Below are 22,865 nucleotides of genomic sequence, written 5' to 3'. Positions count from 1 at the left end.
ACACCTGGCTTCTAACACCACCATCTTCTGGACTTTGTTTTTGTCCATCCCACATGGACACCAGTCTGTACACCTGGCTTCTAACACCACCATCTTCTGGTCTTGGTTTTTGTCCATCCCACATGGACACCAGTCTGTACACCTGGCTTCTAACACCACCATCATCCTTAAGGTTGAGACATACGCGGCGATCGGCTAGGGTTACGAGAAACGTCTAGCCTTCCAATGGAGGGGTCTTCCTCCAAGGTTCACGCAATTGCGATGTTCTTATCTACAGCTGCGATTCGAATCCTTTATATACTACCTATTTGAGTAAGGCGAAACAACAGTCATATCCTTCAATTCAAACGTCAATATTAGTCAAGTCTCTCAAGGTTGTTTAATTATTATTTTTTAAAACGATGTAACGCTCAATAAGGCGAACAACTAACGAAGAATATATTAAATATTAATTATATTTATTTTAATATGTAAGATAATCTCTTTTCTCAATTCAAAATTAATACGGAAAGAGTTAAAAAGCAGTCTATTTTTTTGTCCGTGTGTATCTGTCCGTTGTCAGACTAGTGCGCCGAGTTAGCAGTTCGCTTTGTTTTGATGTGTTAAGAAATCCTACAGAACCTTAATATTCACTTTTTCCATAATATAAAGTGAATATGTGGAAATCTTTTTCGTAATTACGATGCATTTAGTACTTTTGTAGCTTTAAAGCTCTGTTGCATTTTGATATTGCAAGGATGTTTTTTAATATTGTTATTTGAAATGGCTGTTTATATATTACTTAAGCTATACTACATCTGTATATAGAATAATCCTTGGATTTATTATTTCAAGACGTAAGCTATGGCCTGGATTCTGTCGGGTAAATCAAGTTTGATCCGCAATAGGCTTAGTGAACCAAAGAGTAAATAATTGAGACCTGAGGTGGAGTAAACTTTGGGTTTTGATTATCGTGTCTGTAAGGAAGGGACATTAACGGTTCAGAGTGAGCCGAAAGTTAAATACACGTTTAAGTAATGAGATTTAGATTTTATAATAGAAGAAAGCATCATGGTAGGAATTAGATCAGTAAAAGGGCTAATCGTTATCGGATCATAGCTTTGAAGTTTTCATTCTTGTTTCAAAGTTAATATAGAACGAGTATTGATACCGTTAGTTATTTAAAACAGAATTGAATATTTGATTTGCGATAAATGATAAAATGAAGTTTCAAGTGTGTGACTCTCTGAAATACGGTAGGGGGTAGAGACGAGTGCTTTTTATTGATATCGTTAGTTACTAAATTCAATGTAGTGAAGTTAACTTTGGGATAAATGACAAGCGCAGGCTCTCTTTCAAATGACCGTAAACGGTTGGTCTTTCATAATACGGGAAATCAACGACAAAATGTATAATGCAACACAATGCAAAAAGGTCAAAGGTTATATTCTTCCGTCCATACTCCGTGATTGTTTTAACTTGTGTTTTTATTTTACGTGCCTTATCTCCAAAAAAATAGCAACATATGCCTTTTTCCATTGCCATTTTCTTTGGAGTAATGTCACGGAGTGAGAACGAAAATGTCATTAGAAATCTTATTTATTTTAATAATAACTCCTTTAATATTGCTCCATAATGGTAGATTGCTAGCAGACAATGGAAAACCGAATAACTTTAATCGTTTCTGTGTGAATCTAAAAAATTTAGGCCGTTGCTTTTTTAGCCTGTTTCTCGGGCCAAAATAGACTTTCTTTATTAAAAAAATGAATGAATTTTAGTTACAAGATTGCTTTGCGAAACTGTGCAAACTGTTAGCCAGCGTTAAAAAAGACATTTTGAAGCTATTTGTAGACGTTATATTGTAAGCAAAATTGTTTTATATGAATTAAATATTTGTAAAGCTTCCACTGATGTGTTTATGCTTCTTGTTTGTTTGACTAAAAATCATCTATCTGTAGACTAAAAATATAAAAAATATTTTTTAAATTTAACGAGACGGCAGGGTTGATACGCCCACCAAGTTGTAAATAGATCTTTTTAATCCGCCGGAGCTATTCTTAATAAGAATTTCTATGCTAGTAGGTTGTCAATAAAACTACTAGTAAATTATTGTTATTGAAAGTTGGAATTATTGTTGTTGAAAGTTGGAAGTACTGTGGATTTAAGTGAGTATTTGACGTTTTTTATATAGAATGGAGGAAGATAATGTTGAAAGTAAGGATGAAATGCGAAAGCGTAAAGCGAGGGAAAGGATGAGGGCAGAAAGGTCAGACCCTGAGTTTAAGAAGAGAGAAAATGAAAGGAGAAGAATTTTAGCAGCTCAGAAAAAAGCTAAGGCTAAAGGTGAAGCTTCTAGTACTTCTAGTCTTAATTTGTTTGTTAGTTCTATTGAGTCGCCTGGTAGTACTAAGGATAATGTATTAGACGTAAGTTCAGGTGAAAGCTCTGTAAGAGTCGGGGTAATTACTACCGACGAACCTATGAATTTGGTTAATAATAAATCGGTTAGTTCTATAATGGTAGCGAAAGATGAACAATTACCGTCTACGTCTCATGGCAATGTGTATCCGTTAGAGAGAATGAGAATTTTGAGACAAAATGAAGAGTTTAGAATGAAGGAGGCGCGATCTATGGCAAAGAAGCGAGAGAATGAGTCATATCGTGAAAGGGAAAATCAGGTTGGTGTACTTACCATGCGAATGAAAAGGCTTGATGAATGGTATAGAGCAGGCGAAAGAGTTAAGGATCAATTAAGTAAGGCTAATAAACGCCAAGATATAGAGTACGTTGAAGCAGAACGTGTGAGAAATCAGTTGGGTAAGGCTAGTAAACGCCAAGATGCAGAGTACGTTGAAGCTGAACGTGCTAGTAATCAGATGAGTAAGGCTAGTAAACGCCAAGATTTAGAGTACGTTGAAGCAGAACGTGTGAGAAACCAGTCGGCGAAGGCTGAAAGTCGTGCAAATGTCGAGTTTAGGAACTCTGAACGTTCTAGAAACAGATTGTCTGTGGCAGAAAGGGGGCAAATCCTTTTATAGAGCAGACGTATTTTGATACCATTAAAGAAGGTCCAACGTGTAAATGTGAAGGATGCTCAAATCTTTTTTAAAGCATCTGGTAGCTTAGTTAAGTCTGCGGTGTTTTTGGCTGTCCCTGGTATTCACCGTCGTGAGCTAAGTGACAGAGTATTTTTATGCAGTGCTTGTAATAAAGCTGTAAAGAAAAACGAAATCCCCAAGTTTTCCAGGGAAAATGGTTTTGAGTTTCCTGAAATTCCGGTAGAACTAGTTAATTTGTCTAATTTGGAGGAAAGAATGATTTCACCAAGAATACCTTTTATGCAAATAAGAAGGTTTGGTTGTGATCAACAAAGGGGGATTAAGGGAAACGTGGTCAACGTTCCTATAAATGTAGAGTCTACAGTGTCAGTGTTACCACGGTTACCTCGTGAAACAGATACTATTCAAATTGAGTTTATGAGGAGAATGCAATATAATACACCCTATTTGTACGAAACTGCACTGTAAAAAATAACTGTTGAAATTACGGAAATTTTACTGGCAGAAAATTACCAGGAAAGTTACCGTTAAATCACAGGTTTTTTTGACTGTTAACATCAACATTAATTTTAACGTGAAACTTACAGTTAAAAACCTGATATATGTGCAAGTTTAGTATAGTAAGTTTTACTGGAACGTTACTGTGGTGTCAACAGTAAATTGCACCTGATTTCTACTATTATTTTCAAATAAAATGACGGTAAAAAACAACGACGTTATTTTTCACATAAAGCTTGCAATTAAAAACCTGATATATGTGCAAGTATAGTATAGTTAGTTTAACTGGAACGTTACTGTGGTGTCAACAGTAAATTATAACTGATTTCTACTATTATTTTCAAATAAAATGACGGTAAAAAACAACGACGTTATTTTTCACGTAAAGCTTGCAATTAAAAACCTGGTATATGTGCAAGTATAGTATAGTTAGTTTTACTGGAACGTTACTGTTGTACCAACGTGAAATTCTGCCTTCTTCCTACTACTATTTTCAAATAAAATTACAGTTAACTAAGTAACTATTGGTAACATCCCATTATTTTAAAATTAAATGACGGTAGCCCATCGTGACTACAGCAAATAAAGTGTTTTTACGGTATATTTTCAAGGTTTTCAATTATAATTTTAAATTTTATAATTATAAATAGATGGTAACACGATATCCCCTAAAAAAATAAATTTCATGATAAAATGTTTTAGAAAATGGAATTGTTGTTGAATCATCTGAGATAGGTAATTTTTTATTTCAATTAATTTATAGGGAATAAATCCATTACCAGTAAAATCAGGTGATTGAATTAAATTCTAGAGAGTATAGGAAAATACGGATTGTCTTTAAAATTCATTAGAAAAAAAATAATATCCGCGCTTCACTGGCTTCAGTCAAGTGGGAAAAGTCTTATCGTTTTGGTTTTTAGGCTTGGGCAAGCCAAGTCTTTATTATATAAAGGAACTGAACCTATATAGCATGTTGAGGAATTAAGAAATCTTCCCAAATTTGAATCAAAATCATAGTCGCGAAAACATATTTCCCACAATTTCAATCACAATTTTTTGGTCTCTTTTGCAACAAGGACTACGTATGCATAAAAAAATTAAAAGGTTTGAACGGTAATCCGACTCTCCATCCTTTTAATTGAATGATAGACTAAAAGTCCTGAAATGAAACAAATTATTAGTATATAGAAAGCTAGTTATTTAATTAGATATCACAAAATACCTACCATAAGAAACTTTGTTGGAATTCAACATTCATTATCAAGGCATGGGGGATCAGAAAAGTTCAAACCCATATTAAACAATCAACATTAAAAATTTAACTTCAAAACTGATTTATTTTTGCAATGAAATTTTGAAACAAAAAAGCAGTATTTTGCTAAATGTCTTCAAAAATTTGAATGATTTCAAATTAAAGTAAAATAATAAGACAAAAAAATAAAAAAATAAGTTTGAAGCTGACCAACTAGCCAGAAACATCAGATGTTTGTATAGCTATTTTGTTGACAAGACCCAGAACTCTTCTATTCATGCCACGCCTCTTTCCCTTACTTCCAGTTGACGGATTTATTTTCAATAGACATCTTTGAACATTTAAAGATAATTTAATTTGAATACTAAATAGCAAATAAATAAACGCACAGCAGTCGCTATACCTTTGAATGTATTCCAGCGTCAGCATCCAATTATCTGGGTATTGTATGTTCAAAACATAAAAAGAAGCAAACCAAATTGTAACCGCTGTCACGAAGTTACTGATATCTTTGATGACCACCTTTCCATCAATTGCGATCACGAATTCAGCTTCAAGAAATCTCGAAGTCCCTATTAATAATTGGAATAAAATAGCATTAAAAGTTCAAGACTATAGAGATAAAACGACCATAAATAGATAATACAAACCAAAAGCTATAATAACTGGAGTTGAAGGAAGTCTTTCTATACTAGAAATCGTTTCTGTCATCTTTATCGATAAATGTAATTTAGTTTTCTCTCAAACCTCCAAAAACAATTGTAAAAACTTACAGGTTTTAAATGAAAAAAATACTCTAGCTTCTCGTGGAATTAGTCGGCGAGCATGAAAAATAAGGCTTGAACCTCGGCAGGTTTTGAATCTTCTATAGAAGAAATCTCATCCAACGCTTCTTCCAAAAAACGAGATTTCTTGGCTTGGTTCTTGAAGAAACAGTAGATTCTTGGGGATTCATCTTCCAAACTTGAAACCATTTTTTCTTTCATATCAAAACCCATTAATTCTTCAGCATGAGCCAAGAAGCCTTTCTCATTAAACAACAGGGGAAATTCCGCTTGAATTTCCAACACGGTCATTTTCCCTTCATTTATCAAGAGTCTTTGTAAATTGTATGTTTCAAGAAATAAGTTCATGGTTTCTGTGTCAAAACGGTCTTCCCTAAAAAGTCTCTTTAGTTGGATTGCTTTGCCTTGCATTTCTAAATGCTGCCTTGGAGTCACTGACGGTGAAAATTTAACACAGCCATAGCTATCCTGAATCAGAACTCTAGCTGCTTTTGGTTTCTGGTTATTAGCTGCGTCTAGATTATCGACATTTTCTGAGGTTGAGTTATCAGTATTTTCCGGGCCAGTAATGTTTTTGGGCTTCTTGGGTTTACGCACTCTGATGGGCTGGTTTCTTACTACATTATCAACTTTGGCCACCAACTGGTTCAAAAGAGACGAGTAGCCGTTTCCAACTATCTCACTTCCAATCTTGTCTTGTAAGCTATTTGGATACTGAGAAACAATTTTCCCTGCCAGAATATCCATATCCGCTTTTCGTGGCCTTGTGCTTAATTTGAAAGAATCTGCAACCACTCGTCGAACAAGTTCAAGCCTCTGTGGTGGTGTTAGTCTTTTATTTTCTAGCAAGGCATCTTCCACCTAAGCTGGAAGGGTGGAAGTATCAAGGTGATAGGCCATAAAATTGGTCGGTGAAAAGCCAAAATTATTAGCTGATGTCATGTTCATTAGAGGTTCATTATCGCCAGACGAGTTGGTATTGTGTCTCGGAGTACAGCCAGTAGGTTTATCAGGCACAACTGGAGCATCAAGTGTTTCAGTTTGAGCTATAATAAATGATATTATTGTTAAAGATAGAAAATCGATTTAAACTTGAGAGTACAAAAGATAAGCGGTGTTGTCTTTCTACCTTTACAAACAATTAGGAATTTGCGTGTCTCAATTGGCTTCATAATATCTTTGACATCATCTTCCAGAATATACTGCAAGTCTGACTGTTGTTTTACACCCAGTGTTTCAAATCGTTCCAAAATCTTAATTTTGGTCTCTTCTCCAAGACCTGGAAATATGGCATCTAGAACTTCGTCCATCTCAGTATTTCTGAGAAAAAATAATTATAGTTTAGCCAATGTAACAAAAACGAAACATTTCCGTAAAACAATTGTCATTAAAAAAAGCATTTCAGAAATGAAAATTTATTGAGTTTAATGAAGTGGCTGTATATTTTATACAAGGAAGCTTCATTAATATACGTCCTCAGTTCACAAAAATGTTTATGTAAAATAATAAATGAACCTAAGGAAACACAATGGAATGTTTTAAATTCAAAACTTTCATGTTTTTCACATTGTAAAGGTTTAGAGGGTATTAGTCTAGTAATGCCGAGTAAGGTACACACTCAGCTATTTTCATATCTTCTGCTATTTCATATACACCTACCTCATTGAAATAAATGCACTTGAAGAGACTAAACAAAAAAAAAACTTGTTCCCTCAAAACCAAAATAAATACTATCTGCCCTATAACTAAGGAATTTTCTTCCTCCCGTAAGAACAGGAAGTGATTTTTTTCATATGTGGTTCCCCGCATACATAGCTTTGTAGCGCATGTAGTAGCAGAACCATGTACAGATAAATCTATTCCAGCACCTGAGATACTCTTTTTAACCTGATCATTAAAAAGTGCTAAATCTAACTCAAATGCATTTGTGTGGGGTACATTTGTTTCATCCGAGAGAAGATTACCAGCAGTATAGTAAGCTTGAAGCATCTGATGGTTAATAGCAAGACTTTTTGGGATGTGAATATAGTTCTGTATTTTACGAGCCACTTTTTTGAAATAAAAGTGAAAACTCTCAAATCTGATCGTCCACAGCCAAATTAGAGGTCCAAACTTCAGGATAAGCTCAGGATAATGAGCCATATAATGGTGTTTTGGCCTTAAAGGGGTTTCAGGAAATAACGAGGTTCTGAAGTACAAATATTCTTCAATTTTTTGGTTGAGAATTGCGATTTGATTTTTAGATATTTTTGGTGCAAAAATCAACTCGCAAATTTCCTTCAGAAGTATAATTAAATTCCAGATGTCAGTATCTTTGTCCACAATTAGTTCATGAATCAGAATGGGGAAAAACCTCACGAAACACCAGTTCTGGCTAGCATTTCCAGATAGGTTTTTGGAACTCTCTTTAAGCAAAGCTGGACCACTCGAGAAATCATTGCCAAAAAGCTTAAGACTTTTAATTTCAATGTTAAGTTGCTTAATCGTAAAGTAACCGTCATTTACGAATTTGTCTATATACAGTCTCATATCATAAGAAGCAACTCCTTCCAGTATATCGTGACCGATACAACTGGGTAGGCCCGGATTGCAAACATGAAAAAACTTGAGACTGTTAAATACTGACTCTCTCTTAATTTCAAATACATTTTCTGTTTCATTACCCTTCGCTTTATCTAGCCTCAGTTTACCCACTATTTCATCATACGCTTCAGGTGTGCGGTTTTCAGAAATAGCTCTCAAGTCAGTATTACTTTCCTTTTTTATACAACAGAAGCGACAAATATACCCAGAGCGGAAACTTTCTACAAAGCCACCTATACCATGAGCTCCCAAATTGTCACCAGTAATACAAAAGACATAACCTCTCAGAGTATCTGAAAATCCTGGAATAGATAAATCATGACCATTTTCTAGTTTTTTTAGATCTTCAATTAATGGTCCATCAACATTTTCATAGCCAAAATATTTTAAGTCTGCTTCTAAAAACAAACAAGCAAGTTGCATATGATCTACAGATGACCGACGATAGTTTTTAAGGTTTCCAATTGTGTAATAAACGCCTACTTGCTTATGCAAAGCCTTTTTAGAACCTAATGGATTAACTATTTCGAATGCATCTTGAAATAGAATGAGGTGCACAATTTTTTGGGGATTATTAGTTCGGTTTATAGAGCCATCAGAAAAGTCGCAAAGTATAGACTCATCTTTCCCGTTGTTATTGTATTCGTTTAAAATTTTGATTATCGATGGATGCAAAAGTAATGATTTCAGAGATTCCAAAATAGGAACATACTGCATGTAGTGAGGTTTCCTATTTTCATCGTGTCCAAGGTTTATAGTTATTGGGCTAACATATCTAAGATTGGTTTTGTAATATTGTTTCCTTAAGTAATCAGTTTTTAACTCTGCATCTAAATGTTTCTTTGTAAAAAAACTATTTGTCAGAACGTTTTTTAAATTCTCTTTTTCCACCTCAGAAACATTTAACTCCAAAACTTTAGCTAGAACGACTTTTGACACTGTTTCTCTTTCCAAATCGGAAATATTTATCATTTCTTCAACTATTTCCTGAATTGTGGAAGCTGGAATTAAGTTTTTGGCTTCAAGTTTTAGCAAAAAGAGGGCCATAACTTGAAGACAGTTATCCGATGCTTGTAAAACGTCGGTAGTGTCTGAAAATACGTCCATATCTACAAATTCATGACTTGTGCTGGCTTCGGTAACACGTGGTTTAGCTAAAATGTCAGAATTTAAAAGTTGTTCCTCACGATAACGATGTTTTCTTGAAACGTGTGCAGTAAACGTAGTCTTTTTCGAAAAAGATAATTCACAATCGTGAAAAGGGCATGTAACCTTTTCATTGTTCTTTAAATGGTGGTTTTTAGTATGTCTGGACTATCAAATTGTTTTTGACAGAGATTTACTAAACACTTTAAATCGGTCCTATATCTTGAAACTGCACCAAATTCAGGACTAAATTTTGTGGAATGATCCCTTGAAATATGTACTCTTAAAGAGTTAAATGTTTTAAATCTTCTATCACAGGTTAACAAAACGCACTTAAAACAAGCATTTGGTACATTTTGGTGAACTGAGTAATGACGCAATAGTTCCCTTTGTGAGGAAAAGTCTTCTGAGCATACACTACCCCAGTAACACGAGTGTTCCACGTTCGAGTTGGTTCGAGGTAGATTCGTCGGTTTATGGTCTAGTCGGTAGTTACGACTAAATTCCGACTCTTATCCAACTTCAGTTGCCAACTCCGCTTTGCAGTCGGCCGTGAGAACAATAAAATAGTGTTGGCTGATAGTTGTATTTTAAGTCGGTTAATGTAATGAAGGATTAGGTCGGCTGCTCGACTCGTTACCAACTAACATGCGTTTATATCAAATAAAAGATAACAATAACGGTCTAAAGGTCGACATATCCGACGGCCTACCGATCACACTGAACATTTCAGATTTCGTTGTAATGAAGCTTCTTCCGCGTTTGAGTCGGTTCGAGGTAGATTCTTCGCTTTATGGCCTAGTCAGCACTTACGACTAAAGTCCGACTCTTATCCAACTTCAGATACCTGCTCCGCTTTGAAGTCGGACGAGAGAACAAACAAATAGAGTTGGCTTATAGTTACATTTTATGTCGGTTGGTGTAAGAAAGGATTAGGTCGGCTGCTCAACTCCTTACCAACTAACATTGGTTTTATCAAAATAACAACAAGGGACGAGAGGTCTGCATATCCAACTACCTACCGATCATACTAAAGATTTCAGATTTAGTTATAATGAAGCTTCTTCCGCCTTTGAGTCGGTTCGAGGTAGATTCGTCGGTTTATGGTCTAATCGGCACTTACAACTAAAGTCCTACTCTTATCCAACTTCAGTTACTAGCTCCGCTTTGAAATCGGACGAGAGAACAAACAAATAGAGTTGGCTGATAGTTACATTTTAAGTCGGTTGATGTATGGAAGGATTAGGTCGGCTGCTCAACGCCTTACCAACTAGCATGGGTTTTTATCAAATTTACAACAAGGGTCGAGAGGTCGACATATCCGACTACCTACCGATCAATACTAAACATTTCAAATTTCGTTATTTTAAGCATAAGAAAATAATATAGAGCTCCCTATAAGTATGAAACTCTCCATTTAAGCCATGCAAACAGCATTTTCTTCCATTGCAATTTGTAAAAAGTTTCTAATGCCACCTATTTAGAGCTTTTGGCGTTAAAAAGTTGAAATATTTAAAAAGGTCAAACATAACTATTATTATACACGGGTGTGAAGTAATTTAGAAAATTAAAGAAATCTACGGAGATAAACCACGTGTAATTAGAGTTAAATAATAATTTATTTAAAACATCCAAATTAAAAATGAGACGTTTCGAGCCGCGTCTCGTCGTTCAGTCTGGTGAACCATAGTGAGTTTCACATTAATAAGCTATACACTAAAAAACTAAAAAACAATATATCTAAAAAAGGGGGGGAGTATAACATTTTATCCCTAGGAGATTATTTACATCTAGAGGGTGCCAGGTTGGCGCGGGAATTTATTTATTTTTATTTTTATATTTTAATAGATTATTAATGTTCCAATTATTTTTTAAGGAGATTCCGGCTTCTAAATTAAAATTGTTATGTTTAAATTTTTTTATAAATATGCTTTCAGTAATTTTACGTTTAAAATAATCCTTTTCTTTAGCCAAAATAGAGATATTATCCCAATTAATCTGGTGTGAAGTATTAAATTTTAGATGAACAAATATGGCATTTGTATCTTTTTTGTTTTTGACATCTCTTTTATGTTCCTTGACTCTATCAAGTAGTTTTCTTTCTGTCTCCCCGATGTAAACCTTATTACAGGTTTTACATTCAATTTTATAAATTATGCCCGAGGTATTTAAAATATCAACTTTATCTCTATCAGATTCCGATTCCCATTTAACTAAGGCACTCCTTAAATCCTTAGCTTTTTTGTTAATAATTTTAATATTAAAAGGTCTTAACTTCCTCTGAAGGGTTTCATTTAATCCCTTGTAATAAGGTAAGAAAAGCCATTTTTCAGATTCCTTATTTTTTTTGCCTGTTGTAGTAATATTGGTAATAGAATTGTTTTGTTTAAGGAATTTATTTAAAATAGGTTTAGGGTATTGGCTATTTAACAATTGGTTCCGAATTTTAACAAGGTCTTTGGATGGCTGATTAGAGATTTTATTGATTCTATAACTAAGGCTTTTAACTAGGCCATTTTTGATATGATGTGCATGATATGAATTATAATTAAGAAATTTATTAGAGTGGGTTGGTTTCTGGTAGAGGGAGTGGTCTGGTCTCCTAGAATTATTGGATCTATCAACTAAGACATCAAGGAAAGGTAATTTATCCTGTTTTTCTATTTCAACAGTAAATTTGATTTTATGATGTCTAGAGTTTATACTAGAGTTATATTAATTTGGCGAAAATGCAGAATAGTATGAAAACTACTTTTAGGAGTAAATCTACTATACCTCCGAGCGAGAGGAAAGTCGCGGGAGAAATTTAGTTTTTTCGCTCGTGTTTTTGCAAACGCCTGTAGAGAGGGCAGTGATAGGAGCGGCGACGAAAACTAATACTTTTAAAAATTAATTAAAAATAAATAAATTATTAAAACTATCAATATCTATATATTTTTGAAAACGTAATTTTAGGTTCTATCTGATTTAAAAAAATGAAAGCTTTTCATTAGTAGTCAAAAGATTGATTCTATCCCTTTAAATTAACATACTTAGACTTAATTGATTTTGATGAAACTTGAAAAAGGAAAACCTTGAATAGTTACTTGTTAATTTGAAAGTATTCCGAAACGTAACTTCGCTTTATTAGATTTTAAATGATTCGATGTGCTGGAGCTCCAAAAACCCCATGTTATTCCTATGGGAAAATCAGCTAAAAACCGTGAATTTTCACTTAACATAACGGGAGCGTGTAGGATCTTATCTAGAAGGGCCTACCGGCCCTCTAGAATAGCATTTTTAATATTTAATTCAGCAAAGGAGAATTTGGTTTTCGAGCCTACCCAGTTGAATTTCATGACTAACACATGAGCCAAAACTTTATCAAATAGTTTCTGACAACAGTTTTTAATTTTTTCCCACCATAGTCTCTGACCACAGTTTTTTTATTTTTTTTAAGCAAACATTTTAATCTGTTATAGTAATTAAATTTTGCTATATTTATAAATTTAACGCGAGAAAGTAGAAATATAACACTTATAGTTTTTTCCGAATTGTTTCTTCCTCTAGTAGATTTTCTACTAACTTTAGTTCTTGGAGTGAAGTAAGAGGTAGTTTAGGAAATTCCTCTATTTCAGTTATCTCTTGATTTAAGGCACTTGTACTTTCTTTTGAATTATTTTTCATAAAATCCACCTTCGCATTCAAATCAGTCAACATTAGAAGAACTGTTTTCTTGAATTTTTCATTACTTTCATCTGCAAATGGGAAATTTATAATTTTAAATTTGCTCTAATCTCGATAAATACTGTTTTAAATAATATTGGACGAATATTTATTAACTAAAGTGTTATGCCACAGTCCCAAAGTTTCTGAGACCATCCATAAAACTAACCATATCTATTGGGGTATTTTCTAAACCTTTTGAAAATGTCGTTTGTAAATGAGACCAATTTCGTACATAGCAGAAAAAATAGCTTAGCAGTCATAAAAAACTATACCTTTTACATAATCCGAATTTCGTTCTGATGTTGACGCTGAAAGCAAAGTCATTAGGTTTAATCACAAATCGAAATTACAAATTATAATACCTAAATCATTGTCTGAAGGGCTTGTGTTGACAAACACATCTGAAAGTGCAGTGTTTATTGATCGTCGTGGCATTCCAGAATTAGGGCTGGTTAGAGGCAAGTTTCACTCATGTAGTGATTGCGAAATGGGCAGGTTCCTCTTGGGTTTGTCGTTCTTTGACGACAAATCTTTATTTCTGGAATGCTTTTCATATTTTAATGCCGAAATTTCTTCACATTTGTGATCCCTTCTGTTTTAGAGGCAAAAATGTTTTTAGGCGTTTACGCTTGTGCTTTTTTTTAAATGGCGAACATGCTTTAAAACTACTTAAACCCCTTTGTAGCTTTGTTGGCGATATACTTTTCAAACTTCTACCATTTCTGATTTGTTTCTTAGGCGAAGGTGAAGGTGCGAGTTTTCCTTGTACCGTATGTGCGAAAACGTTCAACATACGTGACATCCTAAATCGTCACATACATATTCACTCTACAGGTGACACAAATTCTAACGGTGAAGGACGAACAAAACGATGCTTAACACATAATAAGTAGCCACCGGTTAAGAGGGTTAAGTCTGTAATGGTATCATTAAAAAAACCTTCAACTTCCAACGAGGTATTCAATGCATCTGAAAACGAAGGCGACGATGTTCTGTTGAGCCAGAATGGTGTAGGCGTTCAATATTTTTTGGTTAGAGAGAAGACCTCCATAATCTAATGGATTCGGAGAATAATGAAAAATAGGAGGATTTAACGGAAACTGTACCCGATTCTGACGAAAACTATAATCTGGAACCACTTTCAACTGCAGAAAACGCAGTTATACATGAGTTAATGGAACAAGTTTAAAATACTGAAGTTAATGCCTCACAAAAACCTATATTTGCCCCGCCAGAAAACTCGCCACTTCTAGATGTAATTGCAGAGATGGAGGCTCGCGTCACGCCATATTTTGTGTGCGTATCAGTATCACACCCAAATTTATGAGACTGATATCGGCGATAACGTTATGAAACTCAGGAACGCAATGGATTGCAATTGAAAACAATCTACGTGGTAAACTAATACAGAAAATTGAATTAAATGGTGACTCACAATCCGCGCCCGATCCTCACGTGAACTGGCTAACTCTGGCGAGGACGTGGAATATCTTGCGTAAAATCGTAGCGGGATCCAACAATCTCTTACAGAAGACACAAATTCCAGTCAAATCGATGCGTGCGTAGAAAAAAGTTTAAGAAATGCCTCAAAAGATGCTGTAGATGGGTACTTGACCGTATTATGTTTATACAAATAAATATAATAACCTACCTGCCTCTAGTGGGTGGGAGTTTTATAGAGCTACCGAAAAAACATGCCAATAGAAAGGTGCAAACGTAAAAAACAATGAACAACTTTTTTTTCATATGGTCAGTTCTGGCTCATCTACATCCCGTAGAAAGAAATGACCACCCAGACCGTGTTCAATAGTACGCTCCATTCGAGGACGAAATGGATACGTCCAACCAAAAGTGGATGAGAGGAAAAGTATGAAAATGGCCAAAAGTCGCGAGTCATCAGAGTTTCGCCGTAGTTGACCGTTTATTGGCGTAGCTATACTGGGCCTGTTCACTCCCTTAAAATAGGTCTTGTGTTAATTCGCGGTTACGCGGTTACCGTCGTCTGCTATTGTGTATGCTAGAACTTCCTCGATTTGTGTTTGTAGTTAGGTCAGAGTAGCCAGGGCTGTACATAAGGATATTTTTTTTAGTAGTCAGCCTGACTAGTGAGCCCCCCATCCCAATTTTTTTTAGAAGTCACTGACTTGTGAGACGCATGGTTTACGAATATTTGGGACATTTTTTTACTTGTCAAGTTGGCTAGTGAACCCCCAGATTTCGATTTATTTTAGTAGTCAAGGATATATGGATTTAAGTAAGGTTATCGAAGCATTAGAAGAGCGAGTAAAACTTGATAAGTTTTAAACAAATCTCGGTAATTTAGCTATAGCGCGAGCAGCTTGCGTCGTGATGCGCGTGATCGAGTGGGCTATGGTTAAACCAAGGAGCATAAATGTCTGAACTAATTTCAGTCGCAAGTATGCAAGTCCATCAGTCACTAGTAAACTAAATAGTTATTGGCGAAAGTTTGATGTCCGCGTTTTTTAACACAGGCTCTATGGCCATTTTGATACTTTCTCTCTCATCCACATTTGGTCCAACATATCATTTCCCTTCGAACTAAGCGCGGCAAAAGTAGAAATATTTGAAATTCCTAATCATCTCTCGGTGAACATTTTCTACTTTGAGGACGGTGTTTTTCCCTGATATATTAGTAAAAACAAAGTGATTGTGGAAAGACAGGTTTACCTCCTTTTGATAACAAGGAGTGAGACGAAGCATTATTACCTGATACGTAGTTTAAGCCGACTGCTGAACAATTTTTCAAAGGATGGTCATACTGCGTTTTACTGTCGTTACTGCCTTCACCGTTTTGTAAGGACTAACGCCAAACAAACCAGGATACACTGGTTTTGGATTGTTTATTAAGTCTCGTTTTCAATCAAGCAAAAAGAATACGCTTTACAGAGCCCCTGAAATAGCGAATCCGTTTTCTTGTTGGGTAAAGTTCCCCATAATTTCAGTGGCGTAAAGACGTTAGTTTGGCCGGCACGGAGCCCGACAATTAGGGCCCCTTCTCGAGTGTCGTGCCTTGAAAACATATGAGAGCATAACGAACGATTAATGTTGATGCGTTTCCCAATTGTGCCTTGTCGCCGTTCTCTACTAAGATTTCTCGCACATACTTGGTTTACTCCTCTTAACAGCAATGTAGGACAAAATCTCTTTCAGAGATTTTTTTTACCAAAAATAGGATTCCCTACACAAAATTAAAGCATTATACACGACACGATACATCAAATTCCTTAGATTTCGGTACGCGACAAATTGGTCTCGCCGCTGTGTTATCAACGATTTGGTCTCGCCGTTGTGGTATCAACGATTTGGTCTCGCCGTTGTGGTATCAACGATTTGGTCTCGCCGTTGTGGTATCAACGATTTGGTCTCGCCGATTTGGTCTTGGGACAAATCTGTCTAGGGACAATTGAGTCTCAGGACAATTGGGTCTTGGGGTAAATGGGTCTTGGGACACTTTGGTCTCAGGAAAAATTGGTCCCGGTACAAATTGGTCTCTGAACACGAAAGTCTCGTTTTAAAAAAATATCACCCCTTCAGCCTTTTTTGAACCAGCCAAATTTAACCGAACTCAACCTAACCAAACCCAATATAACCAAACCTAACATAACCGACCCTAAACTAACCAAACCTTACCTAAGCCAACCCAATCTTGTTTGGAGGTAAGAAGATTATTAATATGAGTATTAAAAGCCCCCCTCTTAGCACAAACAATTTATTAGCAATAATATAAACATTTTGGAAAAGGTGACAGCTAATTAATAGGAGAATATTTTGGAAAAGGTGGCAGCTAATTAATAAGAGAATATTTTGGAAAAATATTGGCAGTAATTTAATAGGAGAAAAGTTTGGAAAAATATTGGCAGTAAATTAACTGGAGAATATTTTGGAAAAGGTGGCAGCTAATTAATAGGAGAATATTTTGGAAAAGGTGGCAGCTGATTAATAGGAGAATATTTTGGAAAAAGGTGGCATCTAATTAATAAGAGAATATTTTGGAAAAAGGTGGCAGCTAATTAATTGGAGAATATTATGGAAATTGTTGCAACGAATTATTGGGACCATTGTTTTGGAAAAGGTGGCAACTAATTTGGTAACCAGATAATCACGAGACCAAATTGTCCCGAGACCAAATAATCACGATACCAAATAGTACCGAGACCAAAAATCACGAGACCGAAAATAACGAGACCATAAATAACGAGACCAAAAATAACGAGACCTAATAGTACCGAGTCCGTAAAATCACGAGACCAAATAGTCCCAAGATCAAAAAGTCTCGAGACATATAAATCACGGGACCAAAAAATCCTTAGACGAAATGATCCCAAGACCAAATCGGTGAGACCATTTTTTCCCACGACCAAATCAGCGAGACCATATTTTCCTGTTCCGGCTCCTACAGACATACATTTAAATTTACTCGAAAAAGTGACTAATAATTAAATAACTATAAGCAAATAGGGACCTAAAAGTGACAGAAAATGACCAAATCAAGCTATTTAAAAGGGTCAGGTAGGAAGAGATGTTTTTCAGAGATGACATATTTTCTTAATTCTTTTTATAATTATACATATTTCAAAGGTCTGTTGAGCTCAATCTGTGAGCTTAGAAATTTAAATGAAAGGTTTAAGGCAAAATTCAATTCTGTTATTTTGGAGTGCAGCTCAGAATGCAAAGTAATTGTTATCGTTTCATATAAAAACCTTAAAACAAATCGTATAAATTCAATTATGTGATAATTGTGGATGAAAAATTCCTGAGCGAGCGAAGTGAGATGACTGAGCACCGAAAATTTTGATTTTTTTATCTGACCAAATGAGATCTCACTAATTCTGCGTTTAAAACGTCATACAGCCGGGATTATAAAACATTTAATTCGAAATTCCAAAAATATTAGACGATTTTTTATTAGGACCTCTTTGGGCTCTGGCAATATATTCTTACACTAACCATTGACATCACCATTTATTTAGAGTAGCAGTTTTGCCAATTTAATGGTAAATTAAGGGTTTGCCGGAACAAGGTATCTGCAGTGAAGAGTGGGCAGGGGCTTGTCTTCACTATTTACTGCTTGAAATAACGTTTATTTTTTCCCACGCTTCAACGACTCTTGCGCTTTTTAACCGAATTTTTGACTTTTTATTTAATGGAGCTCGTTGAGGGTCTTCCAGCTTTGACAGTAGTGTCAAGTAAAAAATTCGGACTATACGGTATAAATATATGTCACTCAAAATAGGGGAAACCGTTAACTAATCAGGCTATAACCAAAATTTCAAAAGGGACCCCAAAAGTCGCGGGCCCGCCCGCGGTTGCGGGCTCTGCTCCCCTGTAGTTACGCCACTGCATAATTTTGACCACTTCCCTGAACCATTTCGCGTATATTTAGCATGATGAAATATTTGTATTTCTTCAGTTCTATTTGGTTTTTAGGCACACCTTCAAAAAAACCGATTAAGGTAGGGTGTCGCCATTCTGGAAAAGATTTGTTACTTCATGCCTCATTTCATATAGCTGAGCATATTCCTTTCGGCTTAACAGAATACCGGTCGATTTATCTGTGTATCCCAATCTGATTTTGCAGCCTGGGGTTAGGTGTCTGATTTGGCGAAAGAAATCTCAAAGACGTTAGTTGTATCCCTATGGGAAGAGACAAGTGTAAGTTAAAATTACTCCGACTTAAATTTTAAATGAACGTCTATGTCTATCAAGTTCTGTTGTCTAGACGCATGTATATGTCAAGATTTTATAATAATTGAGGATTTCTGATCGAGTTGCTGCGTTATTAGTGAGTTTGTACTGTAATTGATCAGGAGTCCTATTCTGAGTCGTTCGTTAAATTTACCGATAAGAATTCATCGAACGGACTAACGAACGCGCCGTAACGAAAAACTTTTACCGCCAGAATTTTTCGTATTCTAAGTCCCCTTTCGGTAGGAATAGTTCCGTTCGCTCTTTAACGCACGGAAGTGGTTTGGCTTTTTCTCTTCCTTAAATTTCAAAAGATATTAGAGGCTAATTGTTTGGTCACGTGGCTTCAATGTGGCCAATAATAGAGCCATTAGAAACTTTCTCTTCACCGTGACCGAAGGAAGATATTTTGGAGAGCCGTAAACAATTAGATAAATTGAGATTTCATTAAGAGAAGAGAAACATTGCATAGAATTAACTGTAAGTATTATATTTTGAACACTATAATATACTACGTTCATTGATTAACAAAGAATATTTCTATAACATTCATTATTATTAGCATGTCGTTAAGCCTTGGCACTTCAAACATTGTTATTGTTGATGTTGAACAGCAACAATAACAAAGTTTGAAGTTCTAAGGCTTAAGATTTATCTACATATATTAAATGACTTAAATGAGTGCCTCTTTTTAATTATTTGCAAGTTCAACCAATGTTTTTTTGGCTTCATGTTTTAATTTCTTCTTGAGTTATTTCGACCTTGTTTAGGATATTACTGTTTTATTTACTATCCACTTTAAATACATGTGTTTGTTTTTTAATCTAGGAAAAATATGCCTCGTGCTGCAAGAGTTACAGAGCGGAACGGGACATTTGGGCGCCGACATTTAGGCGCCGGGACAGTTAGGCGCCGCGACATTTAGGCTCCGCGACAATTTGGCGCCGCGACATTTAGGCTCCGCGACAATTTGGCACCGAGACATTTAGGCGTCGAGACAATTAGGCACCGCGACATTGCCGTAAAATTTTCTCGAAAGATTTGAGATATTTAATAAAGGAACATGACAAGTACTTTTAGGCTTATATTCTTTTTATTCAACTGACATCAGAGCTCAACCATGTTGTTGTTTATCTTCATTGACTTCCCAAAATAATATGCCTTTTCCAAATTATTGTTTATCTTCTTTATATGCTTTTTCCAAATTATTGTTTATCTTCTTTACATGCCTTTTCCAAATTATTGTTTATCTTCTTTATATGCCTTTTCCAAGATATTGTTGTTTATCATCCTTGACTTCCCAGAATAATATGCCTTTTCCAAAATATTGTTGTTTATCTTCATTGATTTCGCAAAATAATATGCCTTTTCCAAAATATTGTTGTTTATCTTCATTGACTTCGCAAAATAATATGCCTTTTCCAAATTACTGTTTATCTTCATTGACTTCCCAGAATAATATGCCTTTTCCAAGATATTGTTGTTCACCTTAATTGACTTCCCAAAATAATATGCCTTTTCCAAAATATTGTTGTTTATCTTCATTGACTTCCCAAAATAATATGCCTTTTCCAAATTTTTGTTTATCTTCATTGACTTCCCAAAATAATATGCCTTTTCCAAATTATTGTTTATCTTCTTTGACTTCCCGGAATAATATGCCTTTTCCAAAATATTGTTGTTTATCTTCATTGATTTCGCAAAATAATATGCCTTTTCCAAAATATTGTTGTTTATCTTCATTGACTTCCCAAAATAATATGCCATTTCCAAAATATTGTTGTTTATCATCATTGACTTCCCAAAAAAATATGCCTTTTCCAAATTTTTGTTTATCTTCTTTGACTTCCCAAAATAATATGCCTTTTCCAAGATATTGTTGTTCATCTTCATTGACTTCCCTAAATAATATGCCTTTTCCAAATTATTGTTTATCTTCTTTGACTTCCCAAAATAATATGCCTTTTCCAAATTATTCTTTATCTTCTTTGACTTCCCAGAATAATATGCCTTTTCCTAAATATTAATTGTTGTTTATCTTCTTTGACTTCCAAAAATAATATGCATTTTCCAAATATTGTTGTTTATCTTCATTGACTTCCCAAAATAATATCCCTTTCCAAATTATTGTTGTTTATGTTCTTTGATTTCCTAAAATAATAAATAGGTTAGGATATGTTCGTTTTTTATTATTTTAGGATTGTTTTGTAAAAAGAAGTAAGTTTTCGTGTCCTTTAATGGAGATTGCGAACATAGTCATGCAGTGACGCACAGGGACAATACACGGGTTGCCAAATTGAGGGGTCATTACGGATTTTTAGAAGAAATAATGGAAAAATTATTGGCACGCAAATGTCTCGACGCCTAAATGTCGCGGAGTCTAAATGTCACGGTGCCTAAATGTCGCGGCGCCTAAATGTCACGGCGCCTAATTGTCTTGGCGGCTAAATGGCGGCGCCTAAATAACCAGCGCCTAAGTGGCGGCGCCTAAATGTCACGGACCGTTACAGAGAGGCAACGGGTATTGCTGTTGCAATTTATGGAGAAACACCCGGAACTAGTTTCTGGTAAATTGACTAACACCTTTAAAAGAGTGACTCATGATCGCTTATAAATTTCGGATATTCTGAATGCTGATGGCACAGGACCAACCAAAGATTTAAAACAGTGGAAAAAGGTCCAAGTTAAGATTATGAGAAATTTATTTATGTATATGTTATGTTATTCCAAATTATTTAATTAGTCATGGTCAGATTGGAAATCTGACACAAAGAGTAAAGCTGTAGCTACTAAGAAAAGCGCTGCGTTAACTGGTGGAGGTGAGAGATCAAAACTAGTTTTGACAGATCAAGAGCAACGTTTACTTGCTGTTATGGGGGAGATGTGCGTCGAGGGAAACAATGCTATTGGAGAGGCTGGTTTTGGGCTTGAAGTATTTGAACTTAAAAATAATTTTAATGGTAAACCTAAAATTGAAAATTATTCAATCCGTCACAGTCTTGTTTTGAAGGTACAATCAATGAAGATGATTCTATACTTGCCAAAAGGGCTAGATTATCTACTAGTGATAGTGCAGCGGCTAAAGATATACCTGCCACTCCCATACCAATTGTGACTGTTGATTAAAATGGGTTTTTTGATGTCAATGACGAGGTTGAGGAAGATGATGGTGGTCCTTCGATGAATTTGCAAAATAATTCAAAGAACTGTGATGATGGTATGCATTCAGCGTTTTTTATATTGGCAAAGTTAGGCAGCATATGCGTTATTCTGTTGGATTGTGTATTTTAAAAAGAATTAAAAAAATAGATGCTGTAGTACCAGAAATCCAAGATAATAATAAGAAAACTCCACGTTCTAATGCCAAACAACGAATAAAACGTTAGTTGACTTATTGTCCTTCCCATTTGAATGCCATAAAATATGAATGTTTTTAAATACTATTTTCACGTGTCTCTTTGACAAAAGCAATATAGAAAAAAACTCGGAAAACTTTGAGCAAGCTACCAATACTCTCAAGCAAATTGAATCTGAAAAAACTGAAGTTTTGATTGGAATAAAAGAAGCCTTGGAAGAGAGGAACCAAATTGAAAATATAAAGGCAATTTCAATCCAAGATATAGCAACCGCTTTTTCATCGGTAGCATCATCTCTAGAAAGCTTATTAATATTGGGGAAGTTTATTTTAAAAAATAACACCACAATGGAAACATTTAAATCTTGTAATTATTTATTTTATTCTTGTTATTATTTATTTTACTCTTTAAGCACATGTTATCCCAAACTTAAATAAATATTGATACATTACGATAAATAACTAAAGACTAAACTGTACATGGAGGAGCACAACTAATTTTGGTTCACAGCATCTTAGCGAAATCGGCGCACAAGATGAGAACGTACCAACTGTCCCCCAGCTAACCACGTTTCATTTCCTCTTGGGTCGTAATTTGGACCATCGAGAACCAATGCCCTTCGATCCCTCCTTTGCTGCCTACGTCTTTGTCGGATTTCCCTTGCCCTTCTTCGCCTAGCATCGCTTAATTCCTTGTCTGTCTCACTTTCACTTTCTGTGTCCGAAAATCTATCATCTTCGGGACGGTGGGCCGCGTCTCTCCTCATATTATGTAAAGTGCCACAAGCATATAT

At 35.2% G+C, this 22,865-nt stretch overlaps 1 protein-coding gene across 1 annotated transcript; it reads left to right on the top strand.

Annotated features, from left to right (window-relative positions):
• Positions 1-21,255: 21,255 nt before the first annotated feature.
• On the top strand, positions 21,256-21,842 carry LOC149696459 (uncharacterized). Its single transcript, XM_089867347.1, has 4 exons — positions 21,256-21,283; positions 21,362-21,393; positions 21,460-21,648; positions 21,714-21,842. Exons 1-4 carry the CDS (start codon positions 21,256-21,258, stop codon positions 21,840-21,842), a joined length of 378 nt encoding a protein of 125 aa, XP_089723473.1.
• Positions 21,843-22,865: the final 1,023 nt, after the last annotated feature.

Source organism: Phalangium opilio, unplaced genomic scaffold (assembly GCF_054372755.1).
Source record: "Phalangium opilio isolate 3A_F unplaced genomic scaffold, DU_Popi_V2 ptg000021l_1, whole genome shotgun sequence".
NCBI lineage: Eukaryota > Metazoa > Arthropoda > Arachnida > Opiliones > Phalangiidae > Phalangium > Phalangium opilio.
The sequence above is the reverse complement of the archived record's forward strand: the minus strand, read 5'-3'. Positions and strand labels throughout refer to the sequence as shown.